The following is a 19,682-nucleotide window of genomic DNA, read 5'->3' on the forward strand; positions in this document are numbered from 1 at the left end:
CTGGGTTTGGTGTCAGTACTGATGTATCAGATCTGGGTTTAGTGTCAGTACTGATGTATCAGATCTGGGTTTAGTGTCAGTACTGATGTATCAGATCTGGATTTAGTGTCAGTAATTTCTGGGTTTAGCCTCAGTACTGATGTATCAGATCTGGATTTAGTGTCAGTAATTTCTGGGTTTAGCCTCAGTACTGATGTATCAGATCTTGGATTAGTGTCAGTACTGATGTATCAGATCTGGGTTTAGTGTCAGTACTGATGTATCAGATCTGGGATTATTGTCAGTACTGATGTATCAGATCTGGGATTAGTGTCAGTACTGATGTATCAGATCTGGGTTTAGCCTCAGTACTGATGTATCAGATCTGGATTTAGTGTCAGTAATTTCTGGGTTTAGCCTCAGTACTGATGTATCAGATCTGGGATTAGTGTCAATAATTTATGGGTTTAGCCTCAGTACTGATGTATCAGATTTTGGATTAGTGTCAGTACTGATGTATCAGATCTGGGTTTAGTGTCAGTACTGATGTATCAGATCTGGGATTATTGTCAGTACTGATGTATCAGATCTGGGATTAGTGTCAGTACTGATGTATCAGATCTGGGTTTAGCCTCAGTAGTGATGTATCGGATCTGGATTTAGTGTCAGTAATTACTGGGTTTAGCCTCAGTACTGATGTATCGGATCTAGATTTAGTGTCAGTAATTACTGGGTTTAGTGTCAGTACTGATGTATCAGATCTGGGATTAGTGTCAGTAATTACTGGGTTTAGCCTCAGTACTGATGTATCAGATCTGGGTTTGGTGTCAGTACTGATGTATCAGATCTGGGTTTAGTGTCAGTACTGATGTATCAGATCTGGGTTTAGCCTCAGTACTGATGTATCAGATCTGGATTTAGTGTCAGTAATTACTGAGTTTAGCCTCAGTACTGATGTATCGGATCTGGAATTAGTGTCAGTACTGATGTATCAGATCTGGGATTAGTGTCAGTACTGATGTATCAGATCTGGGTTTAGCCTCAGTACTGATGTATCGGATCTGGATTTAGTGTCAGTAATTACTGGGTTTAGCCTCAGTACTGATGTATCGGATCTAGATTTAGTGTCAGTAATTACTGGGTTTAGTGTCAGTACTGATGTATCAGATCTGGGATTAGTGTCAGTAATTACTGGGTTTAGCCTCAGTACTGATGTATCAGATCTGGGTTTGGTGTCAGTACTGATGTATCAGATCTGGGTTTAGTGTCAGTACTGATGTATCAGATCTGGGTTTAGCCTCAGTACTGATGTATCAGATCTGGATTTAGTGTCAGTAATTACTGAGTTTAGCCTCAGTACTGATGTATCGGATCTGGATTTAGTGTCAGTAATTACTGGGTTTAGCCTCAGTACTGATGTATCGGATCTAGATTTAGTGTCAGTAATTACTGGGTTTAGTGTCAGTACTGATGTATCAGATCTGGGATTAGTGTCAGTACTGATGTATCAGATCTGGGTTTAGCCTCAGTACTGATGTATCGGATCTGAATTTAGTGTCAGTAATTACTGGGTTTAGTGTCAGTACTGATGTATCGGATCTGGGTTTGGTGTCAGTAATTACTGGGTTTAGTGTCAGTACTGATGTATCGGATCTGGGTTTGGTGTCAGTAATTACTGGGTTTAGTGTCAGTACTGATGTATCGGATCTGGGTTTGGTGTCAGTAATTACTGGGTTTAGCCTCAGTACTGATGTATCAGATCTGGGATTAGTGTCAATAATTTATGGGTTTAGCCTCAGTACTGATGTATCAGATCTGGGATTAGTGTCAATAATTTATGGGTTTAGCCTCAGTACTGATGTATCAGATCTAGATTTAGTGTCAGTAATTACTGGGTTTAGTGTCAGTACTGATGTATCAGATCTGGGATTAGTGTCAGTACTGATGTATCAGATCTGGGTTTAGCCTCAGTACTGATGTATCGGATCTGAATTTAGTGTCAGTAATTACTGGGTTTAGTGTCAGTACTGATGTATCGGATCTGAATTTAGTGTCAGTAATTACTGGGTTTAGTGTCAGTACTGATGTATCGGATCTGGGTTTGGTGTCAGTAATTACTGGGTTTAGTGTCAGTACTGATGTATCGGATCTGGGTTTGGTGTCAGTAATTACTGGGTTTAGTGTCAGTACTGATGTATCGGATCTGGGTTTGGTGTCAGTAATTACTGGGTTTAGTGTCAGTACTGATGTATCGGATCTGGGTTTGGTGTCAGTAATTACTGGGTTTAGCCTCAGTACTGATGTATCAGATCTGGGATTAGTGTCAATAATTTATGGGTTTAGCCTCAGTACTGATGTATCAGATCTGGGATTAGTGTCAATAATTTATGGGTTTAGCCTCAGTACTGATGTATCAGATTTTGGATTAGTGTCAGTACTGATGTATCAGATCTGGGTTTAGTGTCAGTACTGATGTATCAGATCTGGGATTATTGTCAGTACTGATGTATCAGATCTGGGATTAGTGTCAGTACTGATGTATCAGATCTGGGTTTAGCCTCAGTACTGATGTATCGGATCTGGATTTAGTGTCAGTAATTACTGGGTTTAGCCTCAGTACTGATGTATCGGATCTGGAATTAGTGTCAGTACTGATGTATCAGATCTGGGATTAGTGTCAGTATTGATGTATCAGATCTGGGTTTAGTGTCAGTACTGATGTATCAGATCTGGGTTTAGCCTCAGTACTGATGTATCGGATCTGAATTTAGTGTCAGTAATTACTGGGTTTAGTGTCAGTACTGATGTATCGGATCTGGATTTAGTGTCAGTAATTTCTGGGTTTAGCATCAGTACTGATGTATCAGATCTGGGTTTAGTGTCAGTACTGATGTATCAGATCTGGGTTTGGTGTCAGTAATTACTGGGTTTAGTGTCAGTACTGATGTATCGGATCTGGGTTTGGTGTCAGTAATTACTGGGTTTAGTGTAAGTACTGATGTATCGGATCTGGGTTTGGTGTCAGTAATTACTGGGTTTAGTGTCAGTACTGATGTATCGGATCTGGGTTTGGTGTCAGTAATTACTGGGTTTAGTGTCAGTACTGATGTATCGGATCTGCATTTAGTGTCAGTAATTACTGGGTTTAGTGTCAGTACTGATGTATCGGATCTGGATTTAGTGTCAGTAATTTCTGGGTTTAGCATCAGTACTGATGTATCAGATCTGGGTTTAGTGTCAGTACTGATGTATCGGATCTGGGTTTGGTGTCAGTAATTACTGGGTTTAGTGTCAGTACTGATGTATCGGATCTGGGTTTGGTGTCAGTAATTACTGGGTTTAGCGTCAGTACTGATGTATCGGATCTGGGTTTGGTGTCAGTGATTACTGGGTTTAGTGTCAGTACTGATGTATCGGATCTGGGTTTGGTGTCAGTAACTACTGGGTTTAGTGTCAGTACTGATGTATCGGATCAGAAGTTGGTGTCAGTAATTACTGGGTTTAGTGTCAGTACTGATGTATCGGATCTGGGTTTGGTGTCAGTAATTACTGGGTTTAGCGTCAGTACTGATGTATCGGATCTGGGTTTGGTGTCAGTAATTACTGGGTTTAGTGTCAGTACTGATGTATCGGATCTGGGTTTGGTGTCAGTAATTACTGGGTTTAGTGTCAGTACTGATGTATCAGATCTGGGTTTGGTGTCAGTAATTACTGGGTTTAGTGTCAGTACTGATGTATCGGATCTCTGAGTTCTGTGTATGAACTTCTTTTTCTGCTTCTATCAGGAACTGTCGAAAATCGCCATGCCGGTGATTTTCAATGAGCCGCTGAGTTTCCTGCAGCGTCTGACTGAGTACATGGAACACACGTACCTCATCCACCAAGCCAACGCATCCACAGACTCCATCCACAGGATGAAGGTATTTCAGCTCTTTAAAAATCAAATGCCACCCCTCCCCATCCTGATTTGCGTGCAGGTTGGATGTCAGCACTTTGATCCAGCACAATGAACGGTGTGATATAACATCATATCAGATCTTTTCAAAATTTCATGAGGGACAAACGACGATCACGTCAACAGTTTTGGGGTCAGGATTTCACCTGAACTAAGACCGTGGGGTGCTTCTCAGTCCATTGTTGTTGTTTTTATGTCTTACCCAGGTTGTTAAATATTGACTAGAATTTCTGATGTACAGTAGGTTAGATAATGGGAGCGGTGCTGTCATGTTTCTTTGTGTTGAACAGTGTGTGGCTGCGTTTGCCGTATCTGCCGTGGCGTCACAGTGGGAGAGAACAGGCAAACCCTTCAATCCACTCCTGGGAGAAACGTACGAGCTGATCAGGTAGAAATTCACCTCAAATAATCTTTGTAGTTCTTTAACCCACCAACAACAAATTCCTACACAAGACAACACAAGAACAGTTTTAACCTACCTTGCAGCCATAAAAATAAGAATATAAAATACAGTGAGCAGGTTTAAACATCATACCTTTATATTTTGCCATTAAATGACACAAATGTGTTAAACATGGTGTTAAAATCCAATAAACAAACAAAATACTTGCACTCCTTAATCTGATTGGGGTGGGGGGGGGGGGGGTGCACAGAGACAGGGTTATACCACGCAATGCCTCATTCAGGAAATAAGAAGCGGTTTGGTACTGCACGTGTGTCAGATGGGGCATGTCTCAGGTACAGCTCTGATCAGTTCTGACATCTCAAGCTTGCAAATTCGAATGACGGCTCTGCTAACAGCTAAAGCCTCGCCCTTGTTGGGCCCTCAAGCAAGGCCCTTAACCCTTAGTCGTAATTGTAAGTTGCTTTAAATAAAAGCGTCCTCTAAATGACACAAATGTGAATACAATGACCGGTCGCTGCATGTCTACAAAAGCAGCATCAGCTTGTGATCTAAAGCTCTGGTTCCTCTTCATTATCTGCCTGTTTTGTGTCATGTGCTTTATCAGAGAGGATCTGGGCTTCCGGTGCATGTCGGAGCAAGTGAGCCACCACCCGCCCGTTAGCGCCTTTCACGCCGAAGGCCTGAATGACGACTTCCTGTTCCACGGTTCTATCTACCCTAAACTGAAGTTCTGGGGGAAGAGCGTGGAGGCAGAGCCTCGTGGGATCATCACTCTGGAACTTCCCAAGTATGTGCAGCTGATTTTTATCCACTTAATAACCACTGGATTTTTATTAATGAAGTGATGCTGAATGGTTCTATTTGTGATCTATTTGCGATCCTCTTAAGATAAAAGTGTATTTCATTGCAATAAAAGTGGGATGAATATTTGGGTGCATGTAATAAATGATGATCTGATGTTTTGCACGTTTTTGTTTTGGCCAGACACAAGGAGGCTTACACCTGGACCAATCCTACATGCTGCGTTCACAACATCATCATGGGTCAGCTGTGGATCGAGCAGTATGGCAATGTGGAGGTTATAAACCACAAGTAAGCGCAAGTAATGTTTAAAAAACCCAGACTGTGATATATTGTGTGTAGAAATTCTTACCCGGAGAGGGAATAAGTTGAAACTATATCACATTTACTGTACTTGGATTGTGCACATACACAGATTTGCATGCTTCAGTTACACTACATGTGCACTGTTCACTCTTATTCTACCGTCATTCTTTTAAATAGTCACCACACTTTTACTGCCATCTTCTGTCTTACAGTTATTAATGACCAAATGACAATATTGTTTGTTTGTTTGTTTGTTTGTTTATTAGGATTTTAACGTCATGTTTTACATTTTTGGTTACATTCATGACAGGAGCGGTAGTTACTCATTACACAAGATTCATCAGTTCACAAGGTTATGTCGAACACAGTCATGGACAATTTAGTATCTCCAAATCACTTCACTTGCATGTCTTTGGACTGTGGGAGGAAACCAGAGCACCCGGAGTAATCCACCAGAGACATTACACCTGAGTTAAAAATGAGGATTTTTCGTGGCCATGGTATAAAATGTTTTAATAATTCCATAAATACATTCTATTGTGTTGTCCAGAAACTTCCTCTGTATTTGTAATACTAAGAACAACATCATACCAGCTTTTAGCATGGCACCTTTAAAGCTATTAACACATGTAAATCTTTCCATATGTAAGAAATGCCAAAAAATTATTATTAACAGAACTGGTGAGAAGTGCAGTCTGACCTTCAAGTCCTGCGGCCTCTTCGGCAAAGAGTTACACAAAGTGGAGGGTTACATACTTGATAAAAGGTAATTATAGAAGAATTGTTTTCTTTTTTCTACTTTAAATATAATCTGCATGTTCTACAGAAAAATATTATAAATATGACCGTTTTTATGTTTACGCTGATTTTAATATATTGAAAAAAGACATCATATTTCAAATGTGGCGTAACACACACAAGACACTTTTTATAGTTTCCTTTTCATGAAACAAAAACATTACCGTAACTGTGCATAAAAATAGGCAAAAGTTTGTTTCCTTTTGAGGATGTCTTTAATTACTTGTCCTTAATATGACCAGGGGTGTCCAAACTTTTAAATATAACTATAGCTCGGTTGGCGCGGTGATCTATTACGCTAGTACACTTCAGAGTGTTGGAACTTGCGAGATCAAATCTCAACAGAGTCACCGACCTGGCCGGGCATCCAAACAAACACAATTGGTTGTGTTTGAGGCAGGGACGGTCGGACAGGGTTTCCTCCTGCTGCCGCTCTGATGTGTGATCTTCAGAACTCATCCATGCACCTGTGTGAGTTGGGGGAGTTACATAGTACTCACGCGATATAGGTCTGTGTGGGAACCCAACACTAACAGGTGATAAGAAGTGGCCGCAGTGTATATTCAACTCATTGCATTGGCATTTCCCCACTGTCTATGGGTTTCCAAGTATCACAGAAACCTGCTTTTCTGTGCAGTAAAAAGAAGATCTGTGCCATTTACGGCAAGTGGACCGAGTGTTTGTACACAGTGGATCCGGCCGCGTTTGATCTTCACAAAAAACAAGACAGGAAACCTTCTGAAGAGAAGAGAGGCAGCAAACAGGTGGGGATAACAGAACACGTACAAATAATAAATCATTTACATTTTCGGCATTTAGCAGAATACGATTTTTGAGCAATTAAGGGCCAGTTAAGGGCCTTGCTTGGGGGCCCAACAGTGGCAGTTGGTGGTGGTGGGGCTTGAACTGGCAACCTTCTAATTACTAGTCCACTCTAGACTCAAAGATGCTGCTTGTAAACATTTAAGTGACAGAATTGCATCAACATTTACATTTACTTTTATCAAAAGTGACCTACAATTGTGAACAAGCAAGCAACAGAGGGTCAAGGGCCTTGCTCAGGGGCCCAACAGTGGCAACTTGGCAGTGTTGGACATGAACCAGCAACCTTTTTTTATTACTAGACCAGTACCCAAATCACTAAGCTAGTACCTCCAGTCCCTCTGTATAAATGTATTAGATTAGCCAAGTCTATAAAGTCTGGTTTTGCATGCAGGGCTTGAACCAGAAACCTTCTGATTACTAGCCCTGTTTTGGCTGGCACTCCAAAGCTAAGGCTACGTGTCAAACAACTGAAGGATTCTGTGCCAGCTGAACTCATAGTGTTGCTGTGGCCGTTTAAGAATTCAGTTTTATCCCAACACCCATGCTGGCCAAGGAGAGCTGCAGACTAGCACTTGCCTTCCTACAGAGAGCTGTAGCACATTCTGAACATCACGCTGTGCTTTCTGTACTCCTCTACCACTTGTGCCAATGCATCGACCAGACTGTATGTGTCGTCGTTGCAGCAGAAAGACAATGAAGGTAATGACCACTGTACCAGGCAGAAAGCCGTAATAACCAAAATGACCAAACTAACTAATAGCTAACTGGCTAATCAAGTTTAGTATATTACATAATTAAATAAGCAAAACGTTGGTGCTGTGCTTCCTGTTTCAGAGCAGCGTGGATGAGGAAGCTGAGGAGATGCCGCCTCCTGAAGCTGAGACTGTACAGGTCATCCCGGGCAGTGAACTCATCTGGAGGATATCGCCCAGACCTGATAACTCAGCTCAGGTGAGAACTACAGTGGTGGTAATGGGGAGGGGGGTACTTTTTATTTTCAGCCCACAGAGACTGAAGATGCCTTTAAACCAGACTCATACGTCATGTATGTTTCATTATTTTCAGTACTATGCCTTCTCCACCTTCGCCATGCAGCTGAACGAGCTTGAGGAAGACATGAAGGAGAACCTGCCCATCACAGACTGCCGCTTCCGCCCTGACATCCGCGCTCTGGAGAACGGAGACATAGGTATTGGATGTAATCTACTCCACTCCATGCATGTACACTGGCAAAAATTTATTTAAGCTTTAAATACCCATAAAAATACACTCAGTTGCACTTTATTAGGTACACAACAATTGACTTCACCTACAATCCACACACTATATGGACAACAGTATTAGGACACCCCTCCTAGTTTTTAAATTAATGTGGTTCAGCCACAACAGTCGCTAACAGGTGTAATAAATCAGTTATATAAAGAAAATTACATTCTTCCAACTTTTCTGCATCAGTTTAGGGAAGGTCCTATCCTGTTCCATTATGACTGTTCCCCTGTGCACAAAGCAAGATCTATAAAGTCATGAAGAAAAGCTCAGTTTAAAAAAATCTCCAGTGTCCTGCACAGAGCCCTGACCTCAGCCTTGGTGGCCAGGCATACAAATGCTCTTTTGACTGAATTGGGCACAAATTCCCACAGTGTTACTTCGAAGTTTTGTGAGAGGTCATAACATTTTAATACCATTGCTTTTTAAAATGGGATGTCCAACAAGCTCATGGTCAGGTGTCCAAATACTTTTGGCCATATAGTGTATGAACTTACTGAACAGTATACAGTTACTGACTGTAGCCCATTCGTTTCTTGGTAGACAGCAACATGATAATATCATTGTAGTGTGTTATTCAGTTATAAGTGCATCAGGTGCAGCAGTGTTGTTGGGATTTTTACACACCTCAGTGTCAAAGCTGGAACACAATAGTGCTCCACCCAAAAATATAAAGCCAACAGCATCCACTGATAAAAGACTGGATGAGGATGAACACATATTGTGTGTCTAAATGCTCACCTACAACCAGTGCTAACAGGGCAGGCGTTTCTAATAAAGAGGATAGTATGTTAAACAGGATTTAATTCCAACAGTTGTGTTCTGTTTACAGTTGTATGCTATTGCAGATCTCATTTCATTTTCAGACAGTGTGCGCTATTGTGTTATAGTCAGATTATACCAATAAACCAGATTTTATCCTCAGACTCAGACTCAGCTTTATTGTCATTCAAAACCATGTACATGATTAGAACGAAATGCAGTTACTTAGGTCTCGGTGTGTGTAAACATAATAAAATATAAAAATATAAATAGCAAGAGAAACTATGTTTAGTAAAGATAAAACTTAAGACTTAAAAACTAGAAGAAATAACTAAGATAACTAAGGAATTTTAAATATTTACATTTACATTCAAGTATTGCACAGGAACTACAGCAACTTTATGCGGATCTAAAGTGCACGATTCAAAGTATAGCAGCATATATATATATATATATATATATCCTTTTGATCTTCTCAGATTCAGCCAGCACTGAGAAGAAGAGGGTGGAAGAAAAACAGAGAGTGGCACGGAAGAACCGCTCCAAATCCAACGACGAGTGGAAGACGAGGTTAGTACGTCGGTACATCCGTGCTACATCAGTCTCAGTCACTGAACTGTAAATCAGTCAGAAAATGGTTGGAACTTGTACTTCTTTGTCCCAAAACTATGTATACACACTCACTTTGTTCACAGAGAAGGAAGAGTTGCAGAAACAATGACTAAAACCCTAAAAATTGACACGACGGACATAAACCTTACAACTCAATAGAAATGTAACTAATGTAAGAAATGTGTGTAGAATTCACTGTACAGCAGGATCTGACTGATTATTAATATTTGGTCGCTGATGCTGAGTCTAAGAAGCTTATTTTAATAATGTACACTATTTGGCCAAAAGTATGTGGACACACTCTCCTAATGATTAAGTTCTGGTGTTTCAGCCACACCCACTGCTAACAGATATATAAGATTCAGTAAGCACGGCGTAAAACAACGAATTAATTAAATAAATAAATAATAGAAATATAAAATCCATCATGTACAAGGGGCACAAATTTCCACGGACACACTACAAAATCGCGAGGGACGCTTTTTTTCAAGAGCAAAGGCTGTTATTGCTGCGAAAGGGTGGGGCAACTCCAAATTAATGCCTGTGATTTTGGAATGGGATGTCCAATAAGCTTCTAGTCAGGTGCCCAGATGCTTTTAGCCATATACTATAGTTAGAAGCTGTGGAAAAGTATTTTCCCCTTCCTTACTTATTTATATTTTCCCCCTGTAGCACTGCCCCTTACGCTGGCCAAAGAGGGCGGAGATCATCATGTGTCTTCTCTGACACACCCGTAGTTGCTGTCCGCAGTTTTTCCTTTTTCTCCCATGCACAACCAATCGTGCCTGTGGGTGGGCGCGCAGCTGGTTGATAGCGCTACTGAGATTCGAACATGGATTGGACCTCTGCATCACCCGAGCGCCATAATTTCTTAATTTTTGCATTTATTAAGACCATGACAACCTCAAAAAAGCTTAATCATGCTAAGAGAGAAACAGGACTTCCCCAAACTGTTGGCACAATGTTAAAAGCATATTATTTACATTTTCTCATTATTATACACCTGCTAGCAATAAATGTGGCAGAAGGAACTAAATTCAGTCATTAGAAGGGGTGTCCACATACTTTTGACTCTATAGTGTTGTGTGTATACATTATATATGGTTTTCCTTACTACATATTTTAATCAATCAGATATCTGTCTAGTAGAATGTACACGTAAACCTACATGCTGGTTATTAATGTTTATTGTCATGCTTTCTTTTCTTTGCATCAAACGAGCAGTGTGTCCCTCGGCCCCAGGTCTGAGTGTGTGCAGTGTGTGTGTGTGTGTGTGTGTGTGTGTGTGTGTGAAGTGTGTGTTGCCATGTTCTTTCCTTCCAGCTTCTGAGTCCTTGTTCATAACTGGCTACTAAAGCTCAGGTTGTTCTATTAGTGGTGCTGGTACAGGTACTATACTGATTACAGGTACTGGATTAGTAATCAGAAGGTTGCTGGTTAAATCCCCAGCACCATCAGGTTGCCACTGTTTGGTCCCTGATCTGCCTAAACTGTATTCAGTCAGAATTGTAAGTCACTTTGAACCACTAACTTCATTAGTGGAGACACTTATAAGCAGTAATAATGAAGAGAAGTTTAGTGCTCCTGTGTCATTCTTTTAGTACATTAAACCACATTAGGCGTTACGTTTTAGACTCTCAGAAAAGCTGATCCTTACAATTTCTCAGAACCTCGAGCTGTAACACAAGTTTAAAAGTGAAACAGTGAGGAAAATCCAGATAAACACAGATACATGTGGAGCTTTCAGACTGGATCTGACGCTTATTTCACACACTTGCAGTTTCGTCTTATATTCACACTTTGATGATGTTTTTGGACAGGTGTCCAAATACTTTTGGCTAAATAGTTTAGCTGATGAAGCTCTGTGTGCTTGCTGTGATTTATCACCTTCTACTGGTTTGGTGAAAAGCTGCTACAGAATCATGAGTTATGGTCATTTATGGAAACACAAATCTCTCTTTGTGAGGTCTAACAGTATAACATCATCATGTGTGTGTGTGTGTGTGTGTGTGTGTGTGTGTGTGTGTGTGTCATCCTCGTAGGTGGTTTTACCAAGGACCAAACCCCTACAATGGAGGACAGGACTGGCTCTACTCAGGTGGATACTGGAGCAGGAACTACTCCCAGCTACCCGACATTTACTAACTAAAGCCTGACCAAACTCATACACATCCATCGAGTCCTGAACACAGGAGTTCAGCCGTCTGCAGAGTGTTGGGTTTGGTTCTCCGTGATGGGATCAGTGAAGAGAAAAAACATGCATGTTTACCTAACGTTACGTTCAGATCCTAGTGAGTGTGATTAGTTTTGATGATGCTTTATAGTGAGTGCATTTTACAAGCGCTAAATAATCTGATCACTGCAAGAACTCGGATTTTGGCAAGAATTGAATGACTGAGTTTAAAGCAGGTAAGAAGTTTATGTACACTCTTAATCGCTGATCGCCCTGTGTTCACACTGGCAGCGTCATCATCGTCTGTGAATGTTTGGTAGCCAAGCAAAAAATAAATGTAACAGCAGTACAGCTTACTTTACTGGCTGATATCTACAAAACATCTACAAAAAAAAATTATTTTTACCACAAATCAGACGTGTTACCATCCAGTTTTTACCACAAATCAGTTTTTACCTCAAATCGAACATGTTCCCATCCAGTTTTTACCACAAATCAGCCAACAAATCAGACATGTTCCCATCCAGTTTTTACCACAAATCAGACCACAAATTAGCCAACAAATCAGACATGTTCCCATCCAGTTTTTACCACAAATCAGCCAACAAATCAGACATGTTCCCATCCAGTTTTTACCACAAATCAGACCACAAATTAGCCAACAAATCAGACATGTTCCCATCCAGTTTTTACCACAAATCAGACCACAAATTAGCCAACAAATCAGACATGTTCCCATCCAGTTTTTACCACAAATCAGCCAACAAATCAGACATGTTCCCATCCAGTTTTTACCACAAATCAGCCAACAAATCAGACATGTTCCCATTCAGTTTTTACCACAAATCAGCCAACAAATCAGACATGTTCCCATTCAGTTTTTACCACAAATCAGCCAACAAATCAGACATGTTCCCATCCAGTTTTTACCACAAATCAGCCAACAAATCAGACATGTTCCCATCCAGTTTTTACCACAAATCAGACCACAAATTAGCCAACAAATCGAACGTGTTCCCATCCAGTTTTTTCCACAGATCAGTCTTGTTCCCATCTAGTTTTTACCACAAATCAGACAAAGCGGACATGTTCCCATCCAGTTTTTTTTTTTACCATAAATCAGACGAATCAGACGTGTTCCCATCCAGTTTGTACCACAAATCAGACAAATTAGACATGTTCCCATCCAGTTTTTCCTAGACCTCAGTTACTCAGTTGTAATTTACTTTAGATAAAAGCTCTTGCCAAATGCAGAAATGTAGTAAACATGCAGTGTCAAAATCTGATGCTGAATATCTTTATGGAACGATCAGATTACTAGCGTGTGTGTAAATGTACTCGATGTTAAACGAGGGACGGTCGAACGTGAGGTTTCCTGAATATGCAGCGTGTGAGGTGTAATTTGTTTGTCCAGACTTGCATTGACATTTTGAAGAGATCATTTATATAGATTTGTAGCGTAGAGATATTTCAATAGCTGTAGTAAGCAACGTTGTAAATATAAATACTTCTAGAGATCAGACGTCTGTCTAGACACAGATTTGCTTAATGAAAAACTAACTAGTGTGTGTAGGTGGAGATTAATTACCTCATAATCTTGGTAGCATGTGAAATCTGTAGCATTCTCATCAGTGAATGTAGATTAATAGATTCAGTAATGTGTGAAACCTGAGTTCTGCAGATCCAAGCTAAATGTAATCCTGGGCTAAAGCAGAATAAATATTTATAGTTTATTTTCTGGTCACATTCAGTAGGAAGCTTTGCCAAATCAGCATTGTAATAATAATAATAATAATTATACATTACATTTATATAGTGCTTTTCCAGAACTCGAAGACGCTTACACAATATATAATAAACATAATATTGCCAACATAACACTAAATAATACAAGGAGGAGCACAGTGGAAAGTCAGGGATATATTGAACTTGAGGAAGATCACAGGCAACTGAAAAAAGGTGTGTTTTAAGTTTGGACTTAAATATATATATATAGAGAAGTGGACTGACTGACGATCAAGAGGAGAGAGTTCCAGAGCTCACAGAACCTATAAAGGCTAAATGTAGGACGGTGAGCTAACCAGCAGAAGAAGACTTTAGAGGGCGAGAGGGTTTGTAGTAAGAATGAAGGTCAGACAGTTAAGGTGGAGCAAATTTCTTCCAATTTTAGCGTAGTCAATTAGTCTTCCACTGCTCAGGACCCCGATCTCATCCGAGGAGAGTTTATTTGCCTGACACGCTCCCTCCGACGTGTGCGCAGTCCACCGATTCGTAAAAATTAATAAATTAAAGAATGAATTGATTGACTTATGTGTACTTAAGCTAAAAATGGGAGATCAGTGCTTCAGATATGATACTGTTGAGCCATGCGAGACATTTAGCAATGACTTAGCATCTTAGTTCACTAAGTAATTTTAAAATGTTTTGGTTTTTTTCAGTTTTGTAAATGCAGTGCAGTCTTTTAAATTTACTTGGGGCTCCAAAACCACGCTATCATATACACTGTTTTTTACATTGAGAGTTTGTTGGCAATCTACCTCAAGATCAGACCAAACTCTGGTCCCACAATCAGTAAAAAGCACAAATGTAAAAGACGCCTTTGTTTATTTTGAACCCAGCCTCTTACCAGACTGCAAATTATGTTGCTACATCTATATGAAATAACCACTTCTCACTTTTTTTCACAAGACTTTGAAGTATGACTTGGGGAATTTGTGCCCATTCAGTCAAAAGATGACAGCATTTGTATGGCTGGGCACTGATGTCGGTCAAGAAAGCTTCAGTTAACGTTTAGTTCATTCCAGAGCTGTTCAGTGGAGCTGTGGTCAGGACTCAGGACACTGAAGTTTCTTTAAAAGTAATGCTGGAACAGGACAGGGTCTTCCCTAAACTCTAAATATAATTAATTTACTACACCTGTTAGCAATTGCTGTGGCTGGAACACATAAATGTAATAATTAAAAGTGGCGTCCCAGCACTTTTGTTCATTTAGTGTAGATTTTACTCTCTAAATTTCACTATAACTTTGACCTGAACCTGGTGTGACCACGGCTTTAGTCCAGTATTGCATTTAACCTGGGTTTTAATAAACTAGCGAAAGTAAATAGACAAACGTGATGCTAAATATTTATTTTGGATTTTAAACAATTAAACATCAAGAATGTGTGTCGCTTACAGACCAGCCAACCAGAATTCATTTGTTAGCATAACCTTTAATTAAAAATCTACAGACATGATGAGTTCTTCCACTCCGAGCGCTCATTACAACAAAAATGTACCACTTTTTCATAGTTAAGGACAAAAACTGCACAACATGGTCAGCAGAAGCACAAAAACTATTTGAACTATGCAATAGAATCACAGTGTGTACAACACATCATTCAGAAATCTCTTACGCAATAATAATAATAATAATAATAATACTACAATCTTAATAATGCAGAATGCTGTATTCTGGGAAGTTTTTAAACAGTATCATGTTGTTCAAAGTTATAAGTAATCCTGTTTTAATAAAGGTCATTGACGGTTTAGTACAGAAATTAACCTCAGAACCTCAGACTGCTGAGCTACAGCAGGATTAGATACAGCAGGCTTTATAAACGAGTGTTACACTGCACTGATATGATTGTAGACACAGCGGATGAGCCCTGTACTGTATAGTTGCACTGTACAATTCAATCTTGCATCTGTGAATATAATAGAATAGAACAATAGAAAATAATTGTTTGTATTGTTGTAAATTAAAGGTTTACTCTTCTCTAAACTGCTTCCAGCTTCACTTTATTACAGTGATATTATTTGTTAATATTATTAATTACACACTTTATTTAGCTTGATATTCATCAACACTGTTTGAAACCTTGATTAAGAAGTTTAGCATAACTTTTTTACATGAGCCTTATGCTGCAATCTCAGAATTTCAGAAGTGCTAAAGAAAATGTATTTAAATATCTGTCTTGTTTTAGGTTTATTCTGTCACCTAGTGGTCACAGTTATGCAGTGCACCAACAACAAAATACTATATTGGGAAAATTAAATAATAAAAAGCTGCAAAGGCACTTATCTTAATGCACAAATATTCCTACTGAACAGTAACGAAAGCATCAAGGGTGTACACATTTTAAACATTTCTGAACATTATAGTATAATAATTGAACCATGGATTTGATTTAAGATTAATAATAATAATAATAATAACATGAGAAACAATTTAGACAGTAAGGCAAAAATATATACTTATTATTGTTTTTATTATAAATGTTGTGCTGTTTATTATTATTATTGTTGTAACTACTATTGTAAATGATATAAATGTTATTATTGTTTTCATAAAATAATAACGATAATGATATTTATTCATTATTATTAATAAAATAACAAACAAAAACATTACAAAAATAATTATTGTATTAACAATAATAATAATACATTTAAAATAATATAATGAATAAATTTATAGTTACAAATAAAATAATTACATTATTATTATTATTATTACAATAATGAATTACAATAATAATAATAATCGTAAATATTATCAATTATCGTAAATATTATGAATGTTATTAATGTTTTCATAAAATAATAACGATAATGATATTTATTCATTATTATTAGTAAAATAACAAACAAAAACATTACAAAAATAATTACTGTATTAACAATAATAATAATACATTTAAAATAATATAATTAATAATTTTGTAGTTACACATAAAATAATTACATTATTATTATTATTATTATTACAATGATAAATTACAATAATAATAATAATAATAATAATAACATCCGAAACACTTAAGTAAGATAAACTAAAAATAATAATTATTAGTGTTTTTATTACACATTTTGCGCTGTTTATTATTATTGTTGTAAATATTAATAATATTATATTAATGGTTATTGTAAAAATTATGAACGTTATTCATGTTTTCAAAGGATTAATCCTTATTATTAATATAATAACAAACAAAAACAATACAAAAATAATTATTGCATTAACAATAATATTAATACATTTAAAATAATATAATTAATAATTTTATAGTTACAAATAAAATAATAACATTATTATTATTATTACAATGATGAATTACAATAATAATAATAATAATAATAATAACATCCGAAACACTTAAGACAGTAGAATAGACTAATAATTATTATTAGTGTTTTTTTATAAATGTTGTGCTGTTTATTATTATTGTTGTACATATTAATAATATTATTATTAACGATTATCGTAAATATTATTAATGTTATTAATGTTTTCTTAAAATAATAATTATAATAATTATATTTATTTATTATTATTAATTTAATAACAAACATTACATTTACATTACATTATAGTTAAAATTATGATTATTATTACAGCGATAAATTACAATAATAATAAATACAAGTAACAATAATATTTACAAGTAATATTTAATTTTATCTTAACTGTAATAAGAATTATTACATCTAAAACAATATTAACATTTTATTATAATAAGTAACGCGAATCTGATTCTTCTGATCGCTAGTCTTGCAGGATTGTTATGTGTCTGATGTGAGACCTGCTGTTCTCTTTTAACGTGAACTTTAAATAGTATAAAAACGAGTAACACTGATTTCAGATCAGCAGTAGATGAGCGAGTCTGTCTGTAGAGCAGCCAATGAGCGCAGGGTATGTGCAGAGGCCCCGCCCACATGTGAGAGTCAAGAGGAACCGTGTAAATGCTGCAGAGTCACAGTTCATGTGAAACATGGAAGTGTGATCAGGTTTACGGACACCGCGGAGGTTTAGCTTGGTGGTTTACGCTTTTATTTGTCGGGATGGGTTTAAGTGCCAGTGCTTGATGGAAATAAGCTCTTCCTGGATCAGAGCTGTGTCTGCGTGGGTGGTGTAGGTGTTGCACTGCTGCACCGCTGGAGTTTCAGTACTTACTGTGTTCATTAGATCTGAATCATGGCAGCTTCTGATCCTGGTGCTGGTGCTGAAGATTTAGAGGATGAGCTGGACGATGCAGAGCTCTCACTGAGAGGAATAAACATGCTGCTCAACAATGGATTCAGAGAAAGCACCCAACTCTTCCATAAATACAGGTCAGATATCATTTCATACACACCACCTACTATCCATCATGTCTAATAATCCCTCATTATGGATCCTGACTGAGACTGGTGCCTTCTCCATGCCTATATAAATAGGAATAGTTTGACTGTGCCTGTTGGACCTGCTGTGAGCCTCAAGCGTTGCAACAGGAAGTTCTAGAAATGTCTCTACAGATCTCAGAAGATCAAAGATCTTCATAAATATGATGTGGAAGCCATTTCTGAGCAACTTGAGATACTAAGATTATCTGTACGAACTATAGGCCATAAGTATTACAACTCCAAATAAAAAAAAAGTTGGAACAGTATGGAAAATGCAAATAAAATAAAAACACAGAATTTCTTACATTTACTGTGACTTCTGTTTGATGTCAGACAGGATGAACCTGAGATATTTCATGTTTTATCTGCTCAACATTTATTAATAAACATCCATTCCTGCATTTCAGTCCTGCAACACATTCCAAAAAAAGTTGGGACGGGGCAATTTAGGGCTAGTAAAGAGGTTTGTTTGGTTCAAAAGCTTTGAAAAGAGTCTTTGATGAGTAAAGATGATCAGAGGATCCAGTTTGTCCACAAATGTGTGAGAAAATGATTGAAATGTTTAAAAACAATGAACCTCAAAGAAAGATTGGAAGGGATTTGCATATTTCTCCCTCTACAGTGCATAATATCATTAAACCATTCATGGAATCGGGACGAATTTCAGTGTGTAAAGGCCAAGGGTGCAAGCTTAAGCTGAACGCCTGTGATCTTCAAACCCTCAGACGCCACATGGGTGAGGGATTACTTTATCAAACCTTTATCAAGCTCTACAATACAGAGTTACATGCACAAATGCCACTTAGTACATTACTGTGCAAAAAAGAATGTGTCTTTTTTTGTTTTTTTTGTATTTTACCCCATTTCCTCCCACTTTAGCGCATCCGATTTCTGCCCGTCGATCATCCTCTCACTAATGCTGGTCCCTGCTCCTGATTGGGGAGGACGAGGCTGCTCCACGCCCCCTCCGACACGTGCACAGCAATCGAACATCGTATCACCTACACTTGACGAGTGCAGTGCGGTACAGCGCTGTGTACGGAGAGCCACACCCTCTACCGCACTCCTCTCCCATCTCTGTGCAGGCGCCACCAACCAGCCGGCAGCCAGCAGAGGTCGTAATCGCACCAGTCTGAGAGAGGGAGACCCCATCCGGCTTTGTCCCGCCCCTATCTGAACAACAGGCCGATCGTTGTTCATGTAGCTGCTCAGCCTCAGACGGAAGGCAGAGCCGAGATTCGATACGATGTATTCGAGATCTCAGCTCTGGTGAACAGCGCGTGTTTTACCGCTGCGCCACCTGAGCGGCTCTGTGACCCATTTTTTGACTCCGGGTTTGAAAAACCTGCCCTAGGCAGTGGAAAAAGAAATATGATCTAATGACTCAAATTCCACCTTGTTTACTTTATCTGGATGGATTTATGTGTGGAGAAAGCCAGATGAACGTATGATATGTCTGGTGCTTTTAATAGATCATTAGATTTAACCTCGGTTAACCCTTTGTAGGTGGTTCTGAACCTGAGGCTGTGAAGTAGATCTTCACTGTTTAAAGACCTGGAAGGTTTTCATTTGGCAGAATCGATCATCATTCCAGCACATGTCAAAAATGATTCAAGATGTTCTCCTGATTAACTTGTACATCTTGGTATTAAAAA

The 19,682-nt window shown here is 38.3% G+C and overlaps 2 protein-coding genes across 2 annotated transcripts in view; both read left to right on the plus strand.

Annotated features, from left to right (window-relative positions):
- The window catches only part of LOC134311968 (oxysterol-binding protein-related protein 2), a 73,029-nt gene extending 57,383 nt beyond the window's left edge, over positions 1-15,646 (plus strand). Inside the window, exons 18-27 of the mRNA XM_062993620.1 lie at positions 3,765-3,899; positions 4,225-4,322; positions 4,945-5,127; positions 5,325-5,432; positions 6,124-6,213; positions 6,883-7,009; positions 7,905-8,021; positions 8,136-8,259; positions 9,578-9,668; positions 11,753-15,646. Coding sequence (XP_062849690.1) covers positions 3,765-3,899; positions 4,225-4,322; positions 4,945-5,127; positions 5,325-5,432; positions 6,124-6,213; positions 6,883-7,009; positions 7,905-8,021; positions 8,136-8,259; positions 9,578-9,668; positions 11,753-11,855 — 1,176 coding nt within the window. The 3' untranslated portion in view covers positions 11,856-15,646. The remainder of the gene's footprint in view (positions 1-3,764; positions 3,900-4,224; positions 4,323-4,944; positions 5,128-5,324; positions 5,433-6,123; positions 6,214-6,882; positions 7,010-7,904; positions 8,022-8,135; positions 8,260-9,577; positions 9,669-11,752) is intronic.
- A 1,996-nt stretch (positions 15,647-17,642) lies between these two features.
- Positions 17,643-19,682, plus strand: part of LOC134312458 (tetratricopeptide repeat protein 39C-like) — a 28,945-nt gene continuing 26,905 nt past the window's right edge. The window contains exon 1 of the mRNA XM_062994420.1: positions 17,643-17,976. Coding sequence (XP_062850490.1) covers positions 17,840-17,976 — 137 coding nt within the window. The 5' untranslated portion in view covers positions 17,643-17,839. The remainder of the gene's footprint in view (positions 17,977-19,682) is intronic.

This window comes from Trichomycterus rosablanca, chromosome 4 (assembly GCF_030014385.1).
Source record: "Trichomycterus rosablanca isolate fTriRos1 chromosome 4, fTriRos1.hap1, whole genome shotgun sequence".
Classification (NCBI taxonomy): Eukaryota; Metazoa; Chordata; class Actinopteri; order Siluriformes; family Trichomycteridae; genus Trichomycterus; species Trichomycterus rosablanca.